Source organism: Panicum virgatum, chromosome 7N (assembly GCF_016808335.1).
Source record: "Panicum virgatum strain AP13 chromosome 7N, P.virgatum_v5, whole genome shotgun sequence".
In the NCBI taxonomy this organism is placed as follows: domain Eukaryota; kingdom Viridiplantae; phylum Streptophyta; class Magnoliopsida; order Poales; family Poaceae; genus Panicum; species Panicum virgatum.
The window spans coordinates 26,531,811-26,557,045 of NC_053151.1; the positions used below are offsets into that span (position 1 = coordinate 26,531,811).

Consider the following 25,235-nt stretch of genomic DNA (forward strand, 5'->3'; position numbering starts at 1 on the left):
TTTGTTTAAATTCAGCAAGTTGTTTGGTTCAGTTTACCTTTCACGTTCTTGCATTTAGGAACAGAATATGATTTGCTTTTAATTAACTTAGTTTTAATCTCTTGTTAGTTATGTAAAATCCCTATTGATCATGTTCTTGCTTTATGTATGTGCTTAGCCTTCTAAAAATGTATGTGCTTAGCCTTTCTAAACAAGTTTTGTAATGCTTAATTGAAGGAATCACTTCAAGCTAAAACAAGATTGAAAACTGAACTCACACATCAGCACCAAACTGTTTTTTTATGAGCTTGCTTATTTTGTTTACTCGGTAAATGATTGCCCAGTCTTGACTTTTCTTTTTAATTGCATTGCATTATTGCATCATGAGCACTCATGCATCATATCATTGCACCACAGTTCTAACACTTGCATTGCATCTTTTTCATTCATGTAGATGCAGCAAATGACATACTCTACGAGTTAGTTGCTGAGCCGGTTCAGAAGCAGCAAGCAGGAGAGCAGCTGGAAGAAGCAGTTGATCAAGCTCCGAAAGAGGTTGCTAACCCCGCTGACTTGCAAAGCAAGCCCTGGTGCTTAACCCCTAACTTGAAAGCTATGCAATGTCTTATTTATTTATGTATTGTACATTTACATTTCAAGATGTTGTTTGGAAACTTAGTGTGCATGATTTCTCTCTAGGTACCTATGAGTCCTTACTAGTATCCATAGGTCAATATAAATGCTTTTCTAATTAGAAACTCGGTAGAAGTCAGGAGATTTCCTGTCACTCATGAGAAATAGGATCTTGTTACTAATGGTAAAGTGCTTGAATTGCTTCGCTGGTTAATAAATGAAGACTGGATGGGTAGTTGTGGTTGGTCCTTATGTTGTTGTTCGGAAATGGCCCCATCCGTATCGATTGAGGACTGTACCATTATTGGCATTATTGGTCAAGTTTGAACAGTACTAGTCACATGCTGGGAGAATGGGAACCAGTAAACCGATGTACCGGATTTGCAACGACCTTTTGAATTATGACTTGCTACTCTGGAATTGGAATGACAACGGGGGTTGTAGTCACCCTCTGGTTCACTAGGTTCGCCCGGGTTCACCGTGTGGGGCTCCTCACCCGGGTTTTGGCAGGCATGATTCAAGGGTCGGGGTGATGACGGGAAACGTTGCCACATGTGGCCCAATGTGGCATGCACTGATTAGGTTTCCCTTGCAAGGATGTAAATTGAGTCGATTCGCCGTACCTCTCGGATAAGAGAACCTTAGTCACTATGTCACATCGTAGAAGTAATAATGAGAATGGAGGATGAATTGTGCTTATAACTGATATTTGTAGCTTAATTAATTGTTTTTCCACGTTGTATGGTTACTTATGTTGCAAATCTAGAGAATATTGTTGTAACTCTGATCATGGCTAAAATAATGAAAGTAAGAATCTATTTTAGTTGTTTTTTTTGGCAAAAACAAACCTAGCAACCAAAAACCTTGCATGATTAGGAGTCAGCTAAGTATAGTCCATATATAATTGGGTAAGCCTTGCGAGTATTAGTATACTCAGGGTAGTTATTGTGATCCAAAACTTCAGGTTGTGTTCCTGCTGATTTTGAGGAGATCTGTGTCTTGGACTGGTCATCCTCTGACTCCTAATTGGACTGTTGAGTGGGTCCCGTCTTCTCCTTGTAGTTCGGACAGGTTGGCAACACATCAGTGGGCAAGATGTGGAGCTCGCCTTGTATCGTTGATTCGATTAGTTATTGTTGCAACTATCTGCATGTTGAACTCGATTAAAGTGTGTTTCAAACTTAATTGTAAGACTCTGTATTGTAATTTAATTTGAGAACCTCTGTATGCTTGTATCATCTGCGCTCGTCTTCGTGTGAGACTTCTGGTGTATGTTTCGATCCATGATTATAGTAGTTGAATCGGGATTTACCCGATAGATAGTCAAGATTAAACTATTTTAAGTAAATATGGACCAGATTAGTTCTAAAGATGATGGTCAGTGCACTTAAGCTGGTTTAATTTAAGCGGTTCTGCCACAACAACACCTTGTATTTGCAAGAAAAGATAAGTTAGTTTTGGCACTAATAGGAGCAGCCACGGGATCTAATAGTGTGCATAAAAAACTTAGGGATAAGGCGATGGCCATGGGTCAGGGTCATATACCCGCCCACCTTGCAAGGGAAAAATCCTTACCCCAAAGAGCAAACCATAAAAGACATCATTTCAAATGCCAATATCACCCCTAATGTGCTAGCATTGATGCTTGACGAGTGTGAGAGCAAGGAATCAATGTATCTACTCTATACTATCTACAGACTCAAAATAAATTCCCATATGGATCGGTGAAAATACATTTAGTCATCCATTAATCATATGAACATGCTATAATGGTGCAGATCACCAAATGTATCTCCTAACTAACTAACTATAGGCATGATATTAGAATGAATATAATGATTCAGATCTTATCTATGGAAAAGTAGAAAAATATAGGTGGTTCTTCAAGCTCACGAGTTCGGCTAACAATATGAAAACACACACATTTTCTGGCTTGTCTCAAAATGAAAGAGAAAAAGGAAATAGATGATCCGGTAAATATTATTGGATATATTTGATCTCACAACTAATAATCAAAATTAGTTATCTTTACTCTCTCTCTCTCTCTCATTTTTTTCATTTTCAATCACAATAAAAAATATACTTTGTAGTCATTACCCGTATGGGATAGACTTAAGTTATGAATTACTCCATATGTTTTCCATCTCCATCATAGTCTTTCATCTTTGCAATAACACCTTCATATGTGTTTGATATACCTTTGGTTGAAACTTCATATGTGTTGAAACTTCATATGTGTTTGATATACCTTAGGTTGAAACTTTAGTTTGAGCTATATATGTAAACTTTCTTGCAGGCCATATATCGATAATGACTTCATAAATCGGCATTTTGTCTTGTGGCATAGGTGAGAGGACTCTTACTAGGGCAGCGTTACTTGGAAAGTGATGATGTCGCACTATGTCCCTGCTGCTTTGGAATGTTGGTCATTGTGGCTGGTGAGAAACAACCGTAGCGAAGGAAATGCACCATCGATCATGTATGCTGTTGCTAGATATTTGACAAGAATGGTGACCATGTTCTTCAGATCCACTAGGAACCAGGTAAGAGTTCAAATGATGGTAATTCTTGTTTCTTCTTGTACTTGACACCTGTTCTGTTGGCCGCTACAGGGCCTCATCAGGTAGACCATGTCACCGGGCTGCTCGGTGATGGCATGGCTTTGTGGCCACCACCGCTTGGCAATCTAGGGGAAACTTTGGGATCAGGAAGGTTCTCGGATGCTTCTGATATCCAAGCTCAGCGAGACCATCCATATCCGCATAGTGATCCGACTATTGATGATGGATGTCTCAATGGCTTGTGGATAGCGTTGGATTGTGAAGGGGCATTAGGCCATGATCCATTATCATCCCTAGGTAGGCTCTTCCAGCACGTTCTTTACAAAACCAACGTGTAAAGAACTTGGGCCAAGAAAGGCGCATGGATGAAACCTCATGCTCGAATCTAGTTCTACCATTCCGAATCTAATTCTACGGCCAATTTGGTTTACTTTTATCTTTTCGAATAGAGCAGCATAGTAAAAGTGGGAAATCCTGTTTACACCCTTGAATTATTATAAAAGTTTCATTTTCAACCTTCAACTAAAAAATAATGGATAACAAGGACCATCCAATTGTTAAAAGCGGACAAATATGGCCCCTTGAGTGGTTTCAAAGGTAGTTTTTCATTTTATGGAAATTAAAATATAATTAAAATTTTAAACTAAAAATTTTATAAGTAATTTATTTTATATCAGAAAAATACAAAAATATGTGCTAATATTTTTCTTAAAATGTAACCTGTCTATTGGTACTCTACTTGTCAATTATTCGAATTCAATTTTTTCTATTCCTAGCCGTTATTTGCTTGTAGCTATGCCTATTATTTTTAATAAATAAGATTCAAAATTTTGGTAGATTTTAAGAAAAATTTAGTACCAGTTTCATATTTTTCAATTTAAAATAAATTAATTTTGATTTTTTAGATCCAATCAAATTTTTTTTGATTGTGTAAATAATACAAAACTAGGGTCAAATTTGTCCAATTTCGACAGTTTGATGGACCTCGGTATCTGGTTTTACTGTGAAGGTTGAAAATCGGACTATTGTGCTAGTTTGAGGGTGGAAATAAACTTTTCCCTAATAAAAGACAATAACTATTGTTGCTTCAAAGCAACTACTTCAATTGGGGACATTAATTTTCATAATTCTAAAAACTTGATGCACCAACAAGGGCGGGATTTTGAAACATGTGACCTGTAAACATTATTCAGCTGAGCTGAAAAGGCTACTAGGGACAACTACGGTTGCGAACACACACCGACAAACAACCTAACGATCTCCGCTCTCTTCTCAATGCATTTATCTCCTGTTCTCTTTATGTTGTTCTTCCCAAAGCAGGTTGTCGTGTGGTCCCACAGATCAGCGTCATTAGAAAGATGTATAGGCACACAAGTAACCAATGTATGTAAACCTTGGTGTACAAACCCCCACGGAGTGTTTCCTTTGGATATGTCAAATACATAACCGTGCCTTCCTTAGTGGTGTCGGTCGTCTGTGTGCTGTGCCTAACATTTATAGTCACTTTGAATCAGATAGAGGTGATTGTTTTCTAGTAGATCAAACGAAGGAACATTTCAGATTTTGCAACTGTTCAGAAAGGTGAATGCTTGGTTATGTTTCAATTAGGTGATACTTGTTTGAGTTTCAGCAGGGGATCAGGTGGTTTGAGTGCTTGACAGCAGGTTGCTGCCTGGATGTTCCATTGAATTAAACTTTGTTGTGTTGCAATGGTGAATCCGTCTGAAAGTGAAACGGGCAAACACTTGGGACCAGCCACCAGGACGGTGATGCATCCCTGGCGCCATTTTGACTATGGATAAGTTGACAAAAGTTGACCGAACCAGCGGAAGGTTTTTACATGACACCATCGGGATGGGCAAGAATGTTTTGCATGTACTCGTGATCTTCAGCGTGTGCAAGTGTTATTCACACTTCAGTGTGAATGAATGAGTGGCTTGAAAATGCGTAACACACATCGTCGTCATCCCAGTCAGCGCTTGTTAAATGGAATGAACTCTGTCCGGCCAATCATTGTCCCTCTAATTCTGTACTCGATGAATCCTCAGCCACACTGCAAGATATCCAGAAATTAGCCACTACCTCTGCTTGCGCCAGTATACATTTTGTTTTTGCTTTTACTTATGTTGCAAAGGATTTCATTTCATACAATCTATTTCATCACTGTACCTTGCCGTGCCTGCAGGGAATTAAAGTTTAGGTCCATATCTGCTGATGGCACCTATTTTACTGAAAATACAAAGTGCGAAGATGCAATGTTGGACACAAAATGGATCCAATAGCTCCAAGCAGGGCCAGCCTAAACAGCTCACAAGAATAAATCAGTAAATAACCATATATTCATATAGAGAAACAAGTATAAAAATAGGTGGTCGTGGGTTCTTAACCTTGTGGTCGTGGGTTCGAGTCCCACGGTGGGTGTCAAACTGTTGGTGGAGAGTGTCTCCAGATCGGAGGGACACTACAATAATAATGAATGAACACGCAAAACAAGGAGGAAAGGTCTCTCTCTATTCCATCTGTCCCATCAATGCTCATTACAGGGGGTATTTATAGGTGGCGTTATGTCTCCCATGTATGATTACTCTTTTACCCCCTTACAACGGTCATATTCCCTGAATATTCCCGGATGTACACGTGATTTCCCTATTACAGTGTGGGTGCGGTACAGCTCAGAAAGGCCCACAATCCCAGGCGGTCCTCTTCACCCTGGTCGACGAAGACCACGGGGCCTACTGACCACTCCCTACCATGATGCTGGCGTCGCCCGGTCTTCGCCTGTCCTCGCGTTCCGATCCGAAGAATAGCGAAGACAGGCCACCTCCGCTCTTGCTCCTGACGTCGGCTTCAGTGCACTTGGTGTCTTGTCTTCGCCTTCCGATCCGAAGACAAGCGAAGACGGGGCACCTCCGTGCTTGCTGTTGGCGTCGGCTTCAGTCCTTGACTTCCTGTCTTCGCGCACCTTCGGCGACCGGACCGAAGGTGGTGTCCCCAACAAATACTAGACATCACCTCAAAAATCTAAAACAGTTCTAGGCGTCTATTATTGCCTGAATCTCGGGAAGGGCTCAGGAAAGTGGCGCTGTCAGCCCAAATCCTGAATTGGCTGAATTCAGTATCCACAGTGATTAACATCTATGTATGAGTAACTCTATGCATATAAGCTTCTTTGTCTGCCACAATATATACATTTTTAAGTATCCACAAATTCAGTATCCACAGTTTAAAGTATTCTCTCATGAAATACAATTCAGCATTAAAATGGCACTAGTGCACCCAAAAACTTTGACACAATCCATAGTTCCATGAAGTGAGAGGAAAACAAAAGACATTCTTCTGAAGAGAAATCCCAAAGAAAAGAAAAAATAGAGCAAAACCTTCCATTCAGATTCAAGGTTTGTTTGTGTCTCGGCCCATCTCAACATATATCTCACTAGGCTTCAGCCTCGGGCTCGGGCCAGGAGAAACAAAAAGGACACGATGAGGCGAAGGTGGCGGCACCACATCGGCGGCAGGGATAGCGCTGTGTCGAGGGAGGCGAGGTCGCACAAAATGTTAATTATTCACCTGAGTGTTAGTTTTCCTCTTCTTATGTAATGTTGGAGCATTTTTTCAGACGAAAAATGGCCGGACATCTGCTTAAGTGCTTAGAGGAAATGAAATAGTACAGGTCAGGGGAGACGATCTTCTGCAAGAAGGTATGGGAGAATTTTCCAACAGGGCAAAGGGTGCCAAGTACTTTGTCACAGAAGGATTTGTCGATGCTTTACTTAGTCTGTGCAATTCTGTGCAAGAACATAACAACAGTACATCACTCTAGCCTTGCTGATAAAGGTGTTCTTGTTCCAGTTTTTTAGTTGTTGAGGCAATTTGTCGATTGTACAAGCAAAGCAATACTACTAGCTACCACTCTTCTTTTTCTCTGCCTCTTGTGCTTTACAAAGGCGTGCGATTGTGCTTTGTCACGGCTGTCACTCCATCCTGAGATGCCCTTTGTCCTTTAAACATGCAGGTTACTTTGAACATGGCACGATCCATTGCTTTGGATTCTCAAATTTAGCCTTTAGCTTTGTGAGAGATGCATACTTTGCGTGTTGTCATAACCAGAGAATATTGCCCCTATGTTCCTGACTTGCTGTCTATATAAGAGAGCACAGCAGTGGACAATTGCTGACCCCTCTCCCAGCCATTCGTTTTGCTGATTTGCAGCCACCTGGCAGTTCTTGTTCTCTCATTTCCATGCTAAATCTCTTTCTTTTAGGTTCCCAGCGAAGTGATTGATATAAAAAATTCCATCCATGCTCCACAAACAGCCCATCACCAAAAAAAAAGAAGCATCTGATTGTTTTCCCACTAGTCTTGTTCTTCCATACATAGAATTACACCTTTTAATCAGCAGCTCTAGTAAAAAAATCATAAATTTTATTTTTTGCTGCTTCCTTTTTATATTAATCTAAACTTTTATGTTGTTTTTCCCTTTTCTTTTACCTAATGTTGTTTTGCGCCCTTTCTTTCCATAGTGATCAATTGGAAAAAGTAAAAAAAAAATTGTTGTGCTTCTTCATGATTATTTATGCCTTTCTTGGTTATTGAGTCTTACAAAAATATAATTGCTTTCTTCCTTCATTGAAGCAATTAATTGCATCTTCTAGCGACAAATCGATGTACCAAAAAGATTTATATGATTCCACCCCCTTCAAACTGAAACCCAGCAAAGTCAACTAGATCATATCTTGTTATCCACACAACATCAACAAAATTTTGCTGCAGGTACTACTATCCTTCTTTCTTGTTTAATGATTTATTTACTAGCACTCTAAATATCTGAGCACTGAATGAAGTGTTCGCTTTTGGAGCAGAATTGGAGAGACAACATATATTGGCAACCTTCCACTTAAATGTTGCTTTCTTGGTGAACGACACAAAGTTAGTACTAGAAATTTCACTGTAAACAACACACCAAAGGCTAAACCAGAGGTAAACAAACACTAACTATAGTAATTAATATTAAATTCAACTAAATTCATACAGTAAATTTTTCAAATGATTTTGCCGTGATTATGTCGGTTAAGCTAGCATATTTATTCATCTTTGAGGTAAGTTTTAGTAAGATTAGATCTAGAAGCATGAATGCCTTGAACATTTTGTCAATCGATGGATTGGTTGGAGTTGGACATTGCCACATTATGTCAATCTGGGAGCTTGTCCCCATCAAGCCTCAAGACGGACACACAATGTTTGTGGTCGTGACTAATTTGGAAACCAGGAGCCTCTTTGCTTCTATAGGTGGTAGTGACAGTATAGGTGTTGAAAAAATATTTTGCAGTATGCTTGACTCCTATCTGTTTTGTGCGCCCCAGTGAAAATTTTCTAGAACCCTGCTCATAATGGATGTTTTTGTTTCTTCTAATGTGATCACAAGTTAATAAACACATTTGGTTTGTCACATGGAAACCATATATGTGAAAGCAATATCTTTAGTCATAACTTTGATGTAAAAAACTATATTCAAAACATAGATCTAACCTGTATGTTATTTTCATGCTCAAATTGAAATAAGTTAGTTCCTTATATGAATATTCCAATTCAGTGCCTTGATTTATGCTTTCAAGTTCTACCTACTACCCAAATTAACTTCCTAGGAATTAGATTGACCTGTGCCTAAAAGATAAATAAAAAAATGAACTCCAACGAATTAGCACACATACTGCAAAAACCATAATAAAACTTGCAAATGATGCAATTTCTAAATGTTCAATTATTTATCCTTGTTTCGTGCAAAACAGCTCCATGACTCCATGTTAATAACTAGTTCAAATTACTTGTACCACTAGCAGGTTCCCTGTAAACTGAGAATTTGGGTCCAGTACTGAACATAAGTCATGTTGGCATCATCTTCGTTTTACATGCCATTGACGGAATGGCGTCATTATCTGCAAGATATCAATTTCTGGTATGTCACCTTCGAAATCTGATCTACAGAAGTTTACTGTTTTAGTTTAATTTGTAGAGACTAACTCAAACTACTGGATCGTCACATACCCCTTCCCCCCAACCCACCCTTGAAACGAACCCGGCCTCCTCATCTGTTTAGCAAATCCACAAGTCATAACTCAGGACTGTTTGTGACAGTATCCTGTCATGCAATAAATTAAGAACTATACTGAGATAGCACCATACCACAGTTGTGAACCATCTGTGATAGAGTTTTAACAATTTGTGATGACCTCAAGTATCACTGGAGCTTACACAAAAGGTTTTATGATAAAATGTACCAACAGTATGTGATAGCCCGGTTGGCGGTCCTTTTGGAGGGGTATTGCTGTGCTAGTTCTAGTATCTAGTACTGTACTATTATATCCTAAAAGTATGCTTCTAACTAACTAAGTCCATCCAAGTACATAGAGAACAAAAGGAATTTACTCATGCCTTGCCACATTAGCCACGTCGAAGATGAATTAGGAAATCTAGTTTGACCAAGTTAGGTAGGTATTTGGTTATAGGCACAACTATATGGCAATACTTTTTGTCTGCCAGTTTAGTCCTGTGCATCTATGACTCGGAAAATTTTGACAAGATTTCCTTAGACTAGCCAAAATGTGACAAACAATTTTGTGAACTAACCTTAGGCAAGTTTGGTTGGAAATTACTTTCAACCTTAATCAGTATACCAACCAAACAAGCTTTAAGTTAATCCTGAAGACATGATAGCAAAAATGTTCTTTATCTTTGGAACAACTTGCGGTAACAAAAATCTATGATCTCTTTCAACATAAATGACATCAACAAGCATAATAGGAAATGCTTAAATTCTTATATTAATTTTGCTAGTCATGTCTGTAATAAGGCTGTGGATATGTGCATGAATGATAACATGAGAAGCAATCAGTGGCTCACTAAGGCACGGCTGCCACTACAAGATTGCTTGAACTCCTTGATTCCAAAGATAAAAACAAGCAATAAATATATGTACTTATATTCAGCCCCTCGAGAATCAATATGTATAAATAACCAACTTAGGCAATTTTGGAGGATGTTCTCACCATGTCATATTCCATAGAACACAAGGAACTGACCGTTATATCAATCCCTCTATTTTTAAAAATTCCTCTTCCCCTATCTTCCCACAACCAACAAGGGTGAGGTCTGAATCTTCTATCCTAACCAGCTTAATCTTGGAGTATCCCTAGTACTTGAACACCAGACTCCCAAAGTAGATAGTCGGCAATGGTATGTGGAGGGTTAGGGTGTAGATGGTGGAGTCTAGGGTCATGATGACCATGGCAGCAGACTTGGCAAAGCGGTGGTTGACTTATACGGATACTAAACTCCACCAGCGATTGGCAAAATTTATATTCACACACAGAATTCTCCTGCCTGACGTGCCTAGCCTGTATCAATGTTTTTGGTCTGTAGATATTTGGTTCAATGAGAATCCCACATTGGATGAGGATAAATCATAAAATAACAGAGCACAAGGATTTATACTAGTTCAGCCCCCGAGATCGGGTAGTAGCTCTTCATCTTGTTGGATTTGTATTATTACCTCGGTGGGTACAACATGGGTGTAAAGTTACAAATATTTGTAAGATAAGGTTTCGATGATTATAATTGGATATTTCTAGCTATTTATATTCCAGTATTATCGCCTTACAAGCAAGAGCTACATCTATCCTAGACTTCATTCTCTACAATCAGGGAATCTCTTTCCTTCATGGAACGTGTCCTACAAGGCACCTGTCTTGTTCATGTTCAGTAATCTTTAGTTACCTTTGTAGTATGGCATCGTTAAGTTCCAACCACGTGTCTATCAAGACACCTCTTGATCTTGAACTGGCTCAGATAAAAAACCTCCTTGAATATCGATTCCATTAGAGAGTCTCTTCACAATTTCGGCAAGAAGAGCAAAAGACCTCTTAGAAAAACAACATTCTTAAAGGACTCTATGGTTTCACCTTCTTAGAGCCATCCAGGATGTGGCAATATAATCTGCATCAATAACGGACTAATGACGCTTGCTCTATCAAGAAATGAACCACCGAGCAATTTGAGCAAGAGATGAATACTAGGAGCTTAGGTTTGCAATACAAATAGCCAAAAGAATCTTTTACTATGGATGAAGTAGTATTTATAGGTTAGGACATTACAACTAGCCTTTACTTGTAAAACTCCCCAAAACTTTGTAACATAAGGTCGGTTACACTGGCCATCATGGCTGCATAGTTACACTTACACCATGATCAAGAGTAGGGATGTAAACGGATCGGATACGGACAGATATTACTGATATCATATTTTTTTCATATTTGTGTTCGAATACGGAGTCGGATACGGATAGTGTTAGTTTTTGCCGGATAAGATTGTAATGGATATTGACATCATAAAAATGTAACTTTTGAGCATTCGAATACGGATCGGTTACAGATATTGGATACTCAGAATCGGATAGGGGGATAAAAACCCTTCTAGACCGGATCGAACTCGAATATGGTCGGGAAATATCCGTACCATTTAGATCCCTAATCAAGAGCGATAGTCACTAACTTAGCTTTTCAATGCCCTAAATTTTGAATTCTAGGGGGTTTCATCTACACCACGGCAAGGCCCGATCACATTGGCCACCACCCAAGCTAGGCAAAATGTCAAGGCTGATTACAACCATATTTTCTTTTTCTCAATGCTGAAACTAGTAAAGTCTGCGCACAATATTAAAATAAACACCTCGTTCACTCTCATAGCCTAGATTATCATATTAATTAGAAACAAATGATACACCATGAATGTTATGATAATCCAATAACCAAGATTAAATCATCAAATACAATTGATATCATCCATTCCAAACCAATTAATAATGAACAAAACTCAGAATCCAAAAATAAGGAAAATTAGTAGTTTGGTTTGATTTGAATTAGGAAGCAAATAGGTACATAAACAATCCATGTTAAATACAATTAATAAATAGATAAATATGGAATAAAAGCAATGAAAACATATTATTTTGATTTTAATTTGGACTGACCCATACCTAAATAATAAAGAGCTAGTATAAAATACAGCTAATTAACTAGCAAAATTTGGATAAAAATAATAAAAAAATACTTTCCGAGTGTACATGTGTGGGTATGCATTTGGTATGTGTGCACAGCCAACTTGAAAAAAAAGAATTCCGGTTGCACCCTGGTAAAGAGGACACCAAATCATCGCGTACACAAACAGTACTTGAAATGTTTGAAACTCGTATTTTCATATGTAGTTTATATTAGTATGTGCCTGGAATCCATTTTTTTAAAGAATTCTTCTCTTTCCCATCCCAGTGTTAACGATAACATTTTCACTCCCAACGAACGGGGCCTCTAGATAGCCAATGGCTAGAGGTTAGGCTGTCTGCACCGGGTACGGGATCCCGTCCGCTATCCCTCCCTCTAGGACGGGATAGTGGAAAAATCCGCTGCTCCGGCGTCCGCTACGTGGGATGTTACCGTAGCGGACCGGCTCATGCCAAATCCAGCGGAGGGAGCGAACATCCGCTACGCGCGGACTTGACGCGAGGCAGGGATGAGCGGCCGCCCGCGTGCACGAAGCTCCGCCGCCAGGGGCAGGGGCGGGCGCAGCGAGCTCCACCGGGGAGGCAAGCCGCTGGATCTCCGCCGTGGGCGGCCGGCCCCGCTGCCCCGTGCCGCAGCTGCCTTGCACTGGCCTGCCGCCGCAACTGCCACACGCCGGCCCGCACGCGCGCATGCTCGTCGGGGCAGGCATGGGCGGCTGCCCGTGCGCACGGAGCTTCGCCGCCGGGGGGCAGGGGCAGGCGCAGCGAGCTCCACCAGGGAGGCGAGCTGCCAAGGAGGAGGGGCGCAGGGAGAGGGGCTGGAGGGGGAGTCGGGGAGAGGGAGTGGATGGGATGGAGAAGGGGGGAGATAGGAGAAAAAAAGAAAAGAAAAAGAAAAAGTGAGGAGAGAGGAGATGGTAGTTGGAGATGGTTGAATAAAATATAGGGTAGTTGGTATAGAGTATGAGATATAGAGGATAACGGGTGTGGGAGAAATTGGTATAAAGGAGAGCGATGACCAGGATGGAATATTCCTTTTAAAGAATGAAAATAGAGTATGACGAGTACGGATAGCCTTAGAGCTATACCTAATCCCGGGTCGGCTGACCCGACGAACCTGACCCAATCCGCCTGAAAAAACCCCAACCCAAACCATCCCACTCAATATGTGGGCTGGTCTCCGACCGAAATTGTCGACCCCCAACAAAAATTGGGCCGGGCACAGACCGATTTTTTGAACCAAATTAAACAGGCCTTGTTTCGACTTCCTATAGGAGCAAATTAAACAGGCCTGAAATAAAAAAATTATAAAAAATAAGTTGGGGTCTCCCCTCACTACTAGAAAACGAGCCTTTAGAACCAGTTGAAGAGGTGTTTAGGCACCGGTTTTACAACCGGTACCCCCAAACCGAGACCTTTGGTCTCAGTCTAGGACACCGGATTTTTCACCTGGTGCCTTAGGCATCCATTGGTACCGGTTGGAAAGACCAACTGGTACCAAAGCATTTTTGGCAAACAAAAAAAATAAGCCCGTTCCCTCCCATCCCCTCTCGTTCCCCTCGCATCGCTCACCAGTCATGCCAAATCATTAGAAGAATCAACGAAAGTATATGAATTGATTGATGCATAATCCATAGATACCACATACAAGCCATACAATCCCATATGCATATCTATTTCAGAAAACTAAGGAAAAAAAAGAAAAAATCACCCCGGCCGGCGCCGACGGCTGGCTCCTGTGCTCCTCGGCGGCGGCCCACGCGCTCTACGGCTCCCGCGGCGGCCGTCGGCGGCCCGCGTGCTCCACCAGCGGCGGCAAGCGGGCAGTTGCCCGCGCACCCGGCAGTCCCCACGCTTCACGGCGGTGGCCGGTGCCCCTTGCAGCCACAAATCAATTAGTGTTGCACGAGAGAGAGGAGAGCAAGCAAGTAAGAGAACCGGGACTGAAGCTGCCGACGCGCTCACGGACTGGCACTGCTAGCTGGACGCGCTGCTCCTCGCGCCGCCCCCCGCTGGTGGCTGTGATCTGCCCGCCGCGCGTGGCAGCCTTAGTTACTGGCTGTGCGCCAGCCGTGATCTTCACGCCGCCGTAGCCCTTTGTTCCTCGCCTCCTCGGACAGGCGCTGCTAGCTGGCCGCGCTGCTCCCCGGGCCCTCCTACCGCTGCCCGTGATATGCTCGCCACACGCGGCCGCCGGCCGCTGGTTTGTGCGCCGCTCCCACGACTGTGCCGCAACTCCTCGCGCGGAGATTGGAGAGATGAGATGAGAGAATGAGAGATGGGAGAGATGGCAGGGACTTAAAAATATCAACTGCCCCTCCGTTGGATTGCGCATCAGCACCGGGTCGTGGCATCACCCGGTGCCAATGAATGCAAAATGGGCACCGGTCAATGTCACAAGCTGGTGCCTTTGTTGCCTTTTCCATTTGGTCCCGGTTTGTGGCATGACACGGTGCCCATGTTGAAACATTGGAACCGGATCATGCCACGACCCGGTACCCAATGTCCAGTGCCGGGCTCGTCCAGGCCACGAGTACCGGCTGCTGTTGCAGCCGGTGCTGATACCTCACATTAGTACCGGTTGAAACAACAACTGGTACTTTTGGCCGAGATCTTTGGCCTATTTTCTAGTAGTGCCTGCTAACTTCGATTAAAAACATTTTCACACCCAAATTCTTTATTGCTACCATTATCAAATACATTTGTTGATAAAAAAATGCAGAACCAGGTGATTTTATATGTCCATCCCGAAGGTCGTCAAAGCCTGGCAGCGACAGCGGCAACATGACAATCGGGGCCCATGAGTAGTATATATATTTCCTCTACGTATAGCAGCGGCAGTGTCTACACCAACGAGAGTCTGAAGTTACAACATGCGATGCCTTCGTCATGTTAGGATGAGTTGGGATTGCACTCGTGGATACGATTTTTTTTTTGGGTTGGGTGCTGCATTTGATATACGCGTGACAGCCAACTTGAAAAAAGAAAATTTCGGTTGTATCGTCCTGGTAAAGAGACCAAATCATCGCGTACACGAACAGTACTTGAAATTTTTGAAATAAACTCGTATTTTCATAAGTAGTTTAGATTAGCATGTGCGTGGACTCTATTTTTTTTTAAAAAAAATCCTTCTCTTTCCCATGCCCAGTGTTAACGCTAACATTTTCACTCCCAAATTCTTTATTGTTGCCTTATCAAATACATTTGTTGATAAAAAAATGCATAACAAATTGATTTTATTTGTCCATGAATATGGATGTAATAGTATCGGCATTTACCTTAATGCATCTTTACTGTCATCAGAAAGTGTGTCAAACATCGTAAGTACAAAAACTTCCTTCTAATTGATAAGAAATGAACTCTAGGACTCAACGTGAAAATGAAAATAAAAGAAAAGAGCACAAAAGAGAAGACGATTAACTAACTGCTAAACCTTGAGTGCAAGTTGTTTGATCAAGCACTTAACGAACTCCTTTTTATTTGTGTGGCCAGGCTGAATGGATATATCAACAGCCCTGCGTATCATAAGTTGGAAGAAAAACTTCTCAGATATCGCGTGCAGTGGAATGTTGGGGTCGGACCCACAGCATGTTTCACACGAGCTATATCGAGCTTCGATCGGGATGTAACGATCAGGAGACATGGTCCCTGCGACCATGTAATAGAGGTGGACATGAAGCAGGCAGCAGCAGTGCTGGGAAATCGGTTCGACATTAATGACATGCTGCATATCAAAGTGGCAGAGCAGCTCGGGCTACTCGAACATAAATACGACATGGTAGACGACGCTGAGCTGCGGTACTATACCTACGACATGGAGAAGAAGCAGGATGACAGTGTCTCACCCCTGGAGCTAAAATCCATAGCTCCTCAAATAATGCAAAATCTGCTGACCAAGAAGTACCTGCTGGTGGTTCACAATCTCGACAGGCCAATAAGGCCCATCGTGCTTGATGTTACGACAGAGGACTTATGGCTTCCTGCCCCTAGGTGGAATGGTTCTTTCTGGATCGTATCCACCACCTCCCAAGATGTCTATGACAGGAGCAACAAGCCAGATGAGCCTCGCGTCATCAAATCCTTTTCTGGGGATGATATATTGATTCTCACACTGCATTCCCTGAAACAAGCGGCCAAGTACATCTCTGTCGCGGTTGGCCATGGAGAGGAGAAGTATTGGCATCATGTGGCCCTCCAGTGCTTTCACTACGCCACCATGCTGCTTATTCCCCACAGTTCCAATATTGACCCGCCAGAGTGTGATGCCCAGGCTGATGTTAGCTCAGATGTGTTGATCCGCCAGTGGGCTGCTCAAGGCATCCTTCCTGTCATGAAGCCAAGTGTCCAAGAAAGAATGGGGGAGGACACTGACCGCTACCACTGTCAGTACTATGGTGATGATATATATCAACTTGGAAATGTCATCCTCGAGGCTTTTCGGGAGTATTCGTTGCTGCAGCTGCCTTTTTCTCCTGCAACGAAAGATGATGAAGCCACAATATCTGCTGCACACTTCCTAGCATATCATAGCCTTGTTGTAGAGCCCCTCACATCCGATGAACTCTGTGAGGGAAATCACTCTCAGTTGGAGCACATGAAGTGGATCTCACATGTGGGCGACCAAGGATGGCATGTAAGCAGAGATTGGTTGAGCCAGGGGTCCAGCGGCCCGACCACACTTATTATAAGGCATTGCTCACAACAGTCGAGGTTGTTCATGAAGCTTGAATCTGATCATTTCTTGGCCAAGCTCCCTTATCTTCGTGTTCTTGACATTTCCTACACTCCAATAGAGTCACTTCCTCCTTCAATCTGCAGTCTCCAAAAACTCCAATTGCTTTCCCTTAGGGGCTGCTATAATCTCAGAAGTCCATTCAGCTTCCCAAATGCTGAAATCATCCTATGTCATAACAACAGTAGCAGAATAATGTTCAATTTGCTATACCTCGATCTCTCCTATTCAAATATACACACATTCCAGTGCGGTTTCTTCCATAGCATGCCTAATCTAAAAGAACTCCTGCTTGTTAGGTGCTCGAACCTTGAGGAGTTGCCGCCCTCCATTGCTGTGTTGTCTAGTCTTCATTCATTCTCATTGGTTGGTACACCACATATAAAGCGATTGTCATTGCACGGATGTAGTAAGCTAGAATCCGTGGACATTAAGGAAGTTGATGGTTTGGAGGAGCTCGATCTGTCTGCTACGGCTATCAAGGAGCTACCAGACAACATCTCTAATCTGCCCCAGCTTAGGCGATTGCTTCTCAGGGGCGTTCCTTCCCTGAGACGATTCCCTTGGCATAAGCTGGATAGATTCCCAGATGTGTTTTGCTTGGATCAATGCTCATCAACTGGAACTGTTAATCATGATTGCAGTGTTAAATCGTTTTGGATCGACTAGCAGTGGATCGAGGGGTAAATGAACTTTCTTGTAGAGGAAATACCTTGCTGCTGTTGCCCATCGCAATGGCGCCGCCATAGACGCAGGCAGCCGAAGCAGTGACGACGGCGTCGTAGGCTGGTGCAGGGTCGGAGTCCAGCATGCTCGATGGCGATGGTGCGTCGCCAGTGGAGCTTCCCGTCGCCACAGCGCCCCCTCTCGATCGGTCTAGGGTTTGGACGGTGGGGAACAGTGACGGGGCAAACCTCATACCTTGAGCCTCTAATCCCACCTCCACTTTATAGGGCTGCGCGACGGGGGCCCACCAGCCTCATCTTGGGCTGGGCGTCCCCGATCAGGACGCGAGTCAAGGTTGGCCCAGTCGTTGGACTGGCCCGGTGGAGATCAATACTAACATTCTCCCCCTTGATCTCACCTTTGTACTTTAAAATTTCTCAATTTGAACTTAACTCTTTACTTTCTCTTTAGTCGCTTTGCTATTGGTCTCATCTCATTGCAGATCAGTATGTAGGGCGTGCCTCATCATGACAGTTATTAGTTACCGTCAGACTTAACAGCCACAATGCAACTTTCTGTATTGAAACAAGACCTTAACCTTTCTTTGGGCCCTTTAGTAATCCAGAAATCATAGGCCTCCCGTAAAACCCATGTCGACTTGGGCGGTAGGCCTTTCGGTAAGCGGATCCGCAAACACTAGTTTGATACTTTGGTGCTCCATGATTTCATAAGATTCTGGATTTTCTCCTTTGCAACATATAAGCCATTGTTAATGTGTTTGGCAGCACACTTAACATGTTGCCATAGGAGTGAAAACATTCGAATGGTATATTGCTGTTGTCTACCATTATCAATTCCGGGTAATGATTTTCTTAACCATTTTGCCTGTCCTGTAGCCTCTTATAATGCCAAACTTTGGGTACACAACCCATGAATCACAACTATTTTGCTTTGGAGCTTTTCCACAATAAAACTCCAAGCGCGAGTTTTAGCTACTACTGTGGGCTTCACTAAACATCTCGCCGAAACTTAATTCCTTTTACTCACATCCTTTTGAGAGTACATGTTCCTTTCTTACTTAGCATGAGGCTGACAATATTTTGCAAAATTGCAAAACATTCTATAACTCCATTCCAGTGATCTATTGCTGGACTGGACTTCTACCAAAATGTCCCGGATACTTGCACTATGTCAGGGTAAATTATTTTTAGCACTAATTTTGCTTCCAACAGCTGAAGCACATGGAACCTTTTTCTTTTGATCGATCATATAACGGTTCCTGGAATTCTGAAAATTCCAAAACTATTACCCTTGATAATAGGACAGGCGTAGGCTTACTCGCATGCATATTATATATCTTTAGAACTCTTTTCTTAATATGCTTTCTGCGATAGTCCTGATATCCCCTTTTTCTTTTATTCCGGTGAATTTCCTTTCCTAGAGCGAATGATTCTTTACCGAGATTATTCTTATCAAAACTAGAGGTCAAAATAACCTTCTTTGAATCTTTTCAGGAAAAGAATTTCCCGTCTTTTGAATTTTGCATATTTGCAAATTGTCATTTTGCATTGGCCTTTACTTTAAACCCAACTTTTCTTTGTTCTCATAAAACTTTAGATACTACTATTCTATGATCTAATATCATCAAGTGGTATCTAAATATTCTTTTCTTTTCACAACAAAACCATTTGGTTATGTCATGTATATACTTTCTTGTGCAAATCTCTGTCGGGAGATATTGCTCTAACATCCATCTGATGCAATTTAAAAGCAATATGCCATTAATTGCATTATGATTCTAAAAGAATCCTTTTATGAGACTGAATAAAATGTCTCATTATAACTTATTCTTTTCTTTGCACAAAACTTTTTGCCATAAGTCGTGCTTAGTAACTTTTCATGGTCCCTCCGGAGTCACATTTCAATCTTATAGACCCATTATAGCCTACTGTCTTGGCTCCATTAGAAACTTATTCCATGTTCCAAAATAAATTTGGAACTTTTAGGTCTCATGACATCTTTTATGGCTTCTTGCCACCTCGATGAATGAGACACCTCAATTTCTGTCATTCAATCAACACCTCAACATATGATGAGACAATTGTAGTGCTTGAATCATAGGAGTGAACATACAGTCTCACTTCTCTTCAAGCCTAAGTTCTTTGCATACTCACTCCCCCAGATTATCCCATCTATTGTAAAGATGGAATATCTTCGAGCTTTTGTTTGGGTTTGTTCTTTACAAGCCTCAAAGGGTGCTTTAAGCACCACCTTGCTTTAAGCACCACCTTTTCTTTCGGATATTTTTGAGAAAAATGCTTTAAGCACCACCTTGCTTTAAGCACCACCTTTTCTTTCGGATGCTTTGAGGCTCAACTTTCTTTTCTTCCTATTTAGAGCTGAAAAACTCTAAGAATCTTGCTTATTTTTATGGTTGGGATATCAACATTATGACTGTTGTACTCCCTTTTTTGGTCGGTCATATTCACTTTAATAGATCATCTTTGCTTTTAAAATGCATCACATTTAACTTTGCGGGGAAATTCTTTCTAAAATTTTAATTTTTCTTGTCTTTCTAATCTTTCTCCCCCTCGAAATATGGCACAAACTTTGATGCCATAATTTCGAAACTATTTTTAACACTTGTGAACGAGGAGCATTTCATTACTAGAACTTTATTCATATGACCAAGTCATACAAAATAGTGGGAGTATTATTTCCTCGTTTCTTTTCAAGAGCTCTTCAGAGTTCTTGATTTGTTGCACTTTCAAGTACTCATCAATTTCTTCATTTTTCTATACTTTTGCTAGTCATTCTTGCAATATTGGTTAGCATACAACTTTCTTTTGTCCTTCGATTCTTTTCAAGTCACTATCCAACATGCCACTATAGTAGTGCGTGGGAATTGTTGGAATAACTTTAAAAACTCCCATAGATTTCTTCACTTTTATGTGATACTCATGTCGCACGTGAGTCATCACAAAAACTTTCCCTGTCATGCAGGATATGAATGGCACAAGTGCCAAAACTTTTCCGACTTGCGGTAATAAACTTTAAATGTATTGGTAACACATGTTTAATTCAACGTTGGTCAAATTGAACATGCGTCAAACTCATTTCAACCATTATCCTTACTGTTGTTGAAGGACGAAGAAACTTTGGTCACAATAACTAAAACATGCATATATACTTTATTTTCTGATTAAATCTTCCCGTTGGTTCCAATTTAATCAGAAAATTTAACGAATTACAATATTCGCAAAACTTTAGTGAGAGAAACCAAAAACTTTTCGAAAACAGTTGCATCTCTTTTCCATATCAACTAAAAGTCAGAATGGAACAAGCACTTTTCTTTCTTAACCTCAACTATACAGCTGAGTAACCTCAAAACTTTATTTGTAGCGTTTAACGAAATCAGCTTCTCTTTACTTATTTATCTCTACTGGAAGAATTGTATGTTTTAATTTAACGTTGGTCAAAATTAAAATATACAACTTTCCTTTACTTTCAAGTCTATATCACCGTTGGGCAGAAATAGAACACATAACTAGAATAAAAATTATAATATTGCCATCATCAACTTTGGTCAGAAAATGACAACATCATAATAAACTTTAAATTTTGTTTCTTTTAAGAGCAAACTAATGCTCAACTTGACACTTACAACAGCGGAAGCTTTTCTTAACCTTAAACTTAAATCGGCCTTTTCCCACAAGGAAAAACTCATCTGAGCTGGTCTTTCTTTATTGCAGCGGAAAACTTTTCTTTCTTTTGGAAGCAACTCTTTTATCTCTCTCCGTGCTTGGTTCTTGAACTTTAAACTCATAATGAAAAATCATAATATTGTTATCATCAACGTTGGTCAGAAAATAACAATATCATAATTTAACAATATCTTTCTACTCCTCTATTTAAATTTTCCCGTTGGTTCCAATTTAAATAGAGGATGAAACTTTTACTTTGCAGTGAAAACATGAAAAAAAAATTATATTCATAAGCATTACTATTCTCATTTTTTCTCTCTCTAAACAAAATACATGTTGGTGAAAACTTGAATAGAGATCAATTCATCAAACTAGTATTCAAAATTGCTTCTGAAAAAAAATAGAAAACAAACTCTAATCATTTCAGCCCAGTGGCCGAAACTCTCAGCTCGGCTCGGCCCAGCAGCGCTCCTGCCAGCGCGCTTGGCGGCCCGCTCGGACGGTCACCCGGGCACCAGGCGGCAGCCTGGGCCTGGGCTGGGAAAAGAGCGCCTCGCCTGGGCCAGAAGTCGGCCCGTTGGCCGCTATCCTTTCCTGGCCGTCCATCTTGATCGGATGGCCATCCGGCTTTCTCGCTAGACCAAAACCGGCGGCCGGCTCCTCCCCCGTAACCCTAGCTTCATTTCAATCATTCCCTTTCTACTGTCCAGAGTGGACGCCGGCACCGGGCGGCGGCTCTCTCGCCGGCGCGCCGCCAGGTCCGTCCACCGGTACAAGGCCGGCGACCCTGGAGCGAGCCTGTCTTGCCTCTACCTCTTCTTTGCTTCGTCTCCCCCTCTTCTTTCTCGGACCCGAGCGGCGGCGGCCGATGCGGCTCGCCGGAGGGGAACGGCCGGCGCCGCCGCTGGCCCTCACGCCACCGCGCCACCCGGTCCAGCCGCCGCTCCATCGCCGGTGGTCCCGAGCCCCCTTTCTCTTCTCTCTGCCCTCTTCTTTCCCAGAGCAGTGGCCACTCATGGCGGCCGGAGAGGATGGAGGCGCCGCCACCGGCCCCCTCGCCAGTGCGCGCGCTCTCCTGAGTGGGAGTGCGCCGCCGTCGAGCGGCCTGGGAGCAGTGCCCTTTGCCGGAAGCCCGCACGCGCGGTGCAACCGGACGGCGGCGGCTCGGGTTCCTTTCCCGCCCGATGGCGGTGATGCGCCGGTAAGCTGGCGTCACTGAGGCTCTGCGCGCGGCGGTAGCCGGCGTTCTAGCCGGCGGTGAGGCCCTAGAAGCCGCGCCGCGCCTTTCCTCTTTGCTTTGCTAGGGTTAGGGTTATAGATCGAGTTTGATCTCTTCTTTTCCTCTGACTGATTTCTTTCGATTCGTGATTGAATCATACTTTTCCCGTCTCGATCTTGCCTCTTGCTCGGCTCTGATGCCAATGTTAAATCGTTTTGGATCGACTAGCAGTGGATCGAGGGGTAAATGAACTTTCTTGTAGAGGAAATACCTTGCTGCTGTTGCCCATCGCAATGGCGCCGCCATAGACGCAGGCAGCCGAAGCAGTGACGACGGCGTCGTAGGCTGGTGCAGGGTCGGAGTCCAGCATGCTCGATGGCGATGGTGCGTCGCCAGTGGAGCTTCCCGTCGCCACAGCGCCCCCTCTCGATCGGTCTAGGGTTTGGACGGTGGGGAACAGTGACGGGGCAAACCTCATACCTTGAGCCTCTAATCCCACCTCCACTTTATAGGGCTGCGCGACGGGGGCCCACCAGCCTCATCTTGGGCTGGGCGTCCCCGATCAGGACGCGAGTCAAGGTTGGCCCAGTCGTTGGACTGGCCCGGTGGAGATCAATACTAACATGCAGTACTCCACAAGTTGCTCAGGTGTGCATAAGTGATTCCAGATTGTTTTATAGCTTCAATGATGCCACCAAGGATTTAGTAAGGGGTGGAAGAATTTTGAAATCTTTCCATGTTCAAATTACATCATGCAAGGCCATAACTAGGAAGATACAGGATGAAGAGGGCATGGTGAAAACCAACAAGCTTCATGCGTCATTGGTAGCCTACGCTGATGTAAACTGTCGCTATCTGACAGACAGAGTCTTGATGGTGTCAATGGATGACGTGCCTCCCTTTCGGGAGACTGAGCGTCACGTGGAGATCTCAGCAGTGGAGCGGTATCCCCATGGTCTGAAGTATCTTCTAGAAGTCACTAAATCAATTAGCATGTCAGACGATACTCACGTCTCCTGCCTCAATGATCTGAGTCTTTTGAATATGCTGGAGGAATGCAAGCTCCAGCGGTGCCATCGCATGGTGCTTGTCTTTAATGATGTGTATTACAGTTACCTGGGGCCGAGTCTGAAGAATGCACATGTCTCTTATCTCAAAAATCTCACGCATTTCTACAAAGAACCGGGTTATGATTTTGATTTCGATGCACTGAAGCACCTCCGGCTGGAGCATTGCCCGAGGTTGGAAGGCGTCATGCCACGTGGATCTGCGCTGCCAAGTCTCGTGACGCTCGACATCCTCTTCTGCTACAATCTCAAGGCAATTTTCTACTACAATAAACCGCGTTCTCCTAGTTTCGAGCTCCCACGTCTTCGGAGGATACACCTCCAGGAGCTGCCCCTGCTGGAGCATCTTCGCGACGACGACGCCGTCCTGGCCGCGCCCGCGTGGGAGGAGCTCCACGTCCGCGGGTGCTGGAGCTTGCATCGTCTCCCGCGCCTCATCGACCGACGACCAGGCAAGAAGGCCGTGACGGTGAGCGGGGAGCGGGCCTGGTGGACCAAGCTCCGCTGGGACGACTCGCACCGCAAGAGCTATGAGCCCAGGCTTCCCCCGGCATCCGCCTCCATCCGCGAGCGCGTCATCATCAAGACCTACCTCAGATGAAGGAATGGAGCCATGCCCAAGCCGCAATCTCATCCAGGTACGCGATGTGATTTTCAGTCAGCATTAGCTTGCCGTATCAGCTTCCAACGTTATTTATTAGATTTGTCGATTCCACAGACCACAGCATCCTCTCCGTCCCACTCACTGCACCCATGCCACCGCCAACCCGTCCAGAGTTTCACCATGCCCGCCCGTCCGCGTCGATCTCCAGTTTCCAAATAAGAGGTTTGGTTTGTCTGCTGGCTGCTTCATCGTCCGGCCGGCGCATCCAAGCAGTGTGACAGCAGCTCAACCAGATTGCAGTGTTTGATGCCTCAACGTGTGTTTTCTAGTGTTGTGTGCTTGCTTTGATCAGTTCGTGCAGTGACTTCGATTTGCTTGCCCGTGTGAAACTTTGATGTGTCTGTTTTAATTTGTTCGTTCCCATTCATAATCGGTGGATTATGAATTGGTATGTAACTGAATTATATTACTACTTGTGTGCGTTTGCTGCACTACGTGTTGCTGAACTTGCTGTTAATATTTGATTATATATGGATCGAATTGGTATGTAACTGATGATTCTGCTTTGTGTGAAATCAATAAAGTTTGTTTAATTTAATTTGCTGCGGTATCACCTCGATGTATCCGTCTTGAAATCATTAAAGTTTCCCTTATCAAAACAAAAAATTGCTGCGTGTTGCTTACTGGATGTTTGATTCTTGGGCTCATCGGCACGGCTGGACACTATATCTGAAATGTTTTGGATTGGATATGTTGAGCCAATTAGGCTCTTCTTTGCAACCAATTCAATCGGCAGATACTTATTATTAGTTTCGGAAGAAAGGACAAGGTGGAAGTAAAGCACCGGTAGGTTGCAGATTGCCTGAAACCTTTGTTGCTTTGCTCTTTACATCTTTCATTTGTTTCTTTATAATAAAAAGAAAAGAGAAAAAGAGAGAACACTGCCGGATGTTCAAACGATCATTATGCCTTTACTCTTTAGTTTGAAGTAATGATAACCCTCTGACAGCTCCCATTTTTT

General features: G+C 42.9%; 3 protein-coding genes across 3 annotated transcripts in view; all 3 read left to right on the forward strand.

Annotated features, from left to right (window-relative positions):
- Positions 1 to 25,235, forward strand: part of LOC120683349 — a 199,433-nt gene that overhangs the window by 119,454 nt on the left and 54,744 nt on the right. The gene's annotated exons all lie outside the window — the stretch shown is intronic.
- LOC120681084 lies at positions 7,329 to 17,623 on the forward strand. The gene is made up of 3 exons (XM_039962628.1): positions 7,329 to 7,943; positions 9,011 to 9,126; positions 15,715 to 17,623. Exons 2-3 carry the CDS (start codon positions 9,056 to 9,058, stop codon positions 17,621 to 17,623), a joined length of 1,980 nt encoding a protein of 659 aa, XP_039818562.1. The 5' UTR covers positions 7,329 to 7,943; positions 9,011 to 9,055.
- On the forward strand, positions 23,174 to 24,812 carry LOC120683352. The gene is made up of 2 exons (XM_039965430.1): positions 23,174 to 24,248; positions 24,329 to 24,812. The coding sequence occupies exon 1, from the start codon at positions 23,336 to 23,338 to the stop codon at positions 24,209 to 24,211; it is 876 nt and encodes a 291-aa protein (XP_039821364.1). The 5' UTR covers positions 23,174 to 23,335; the 3' UTR covers positions 24,212 to 24,248; positions 24,329 to 24,812.

What these genes read in the sequence shown, in the direction of transcription:
- LOC120681084 (XM_039962628.1), top strand. Translation starts at nt 9,056, where the DNA reads ATGTTGGCATCATCTTCGTTTTACATGCCATTGACGGAATGGCGTCAT. An exon ending in CTGCAAGATATCAATTTCTG is followed by an intron (nt 9,127 to 15,714) that starts GTATGTCACCTT and finishes TTGTGTGGCCAG; the next exon opens with GCTGAATGGATATATCAACA.
- LOC120683352 (XM_039965430.1), top strand. Translation starts at nt 23,336, where the DNA reads ATGGTGAAAACCAACAAGCTTCATGCGTCATTGGTAGCCTACGCTGAT.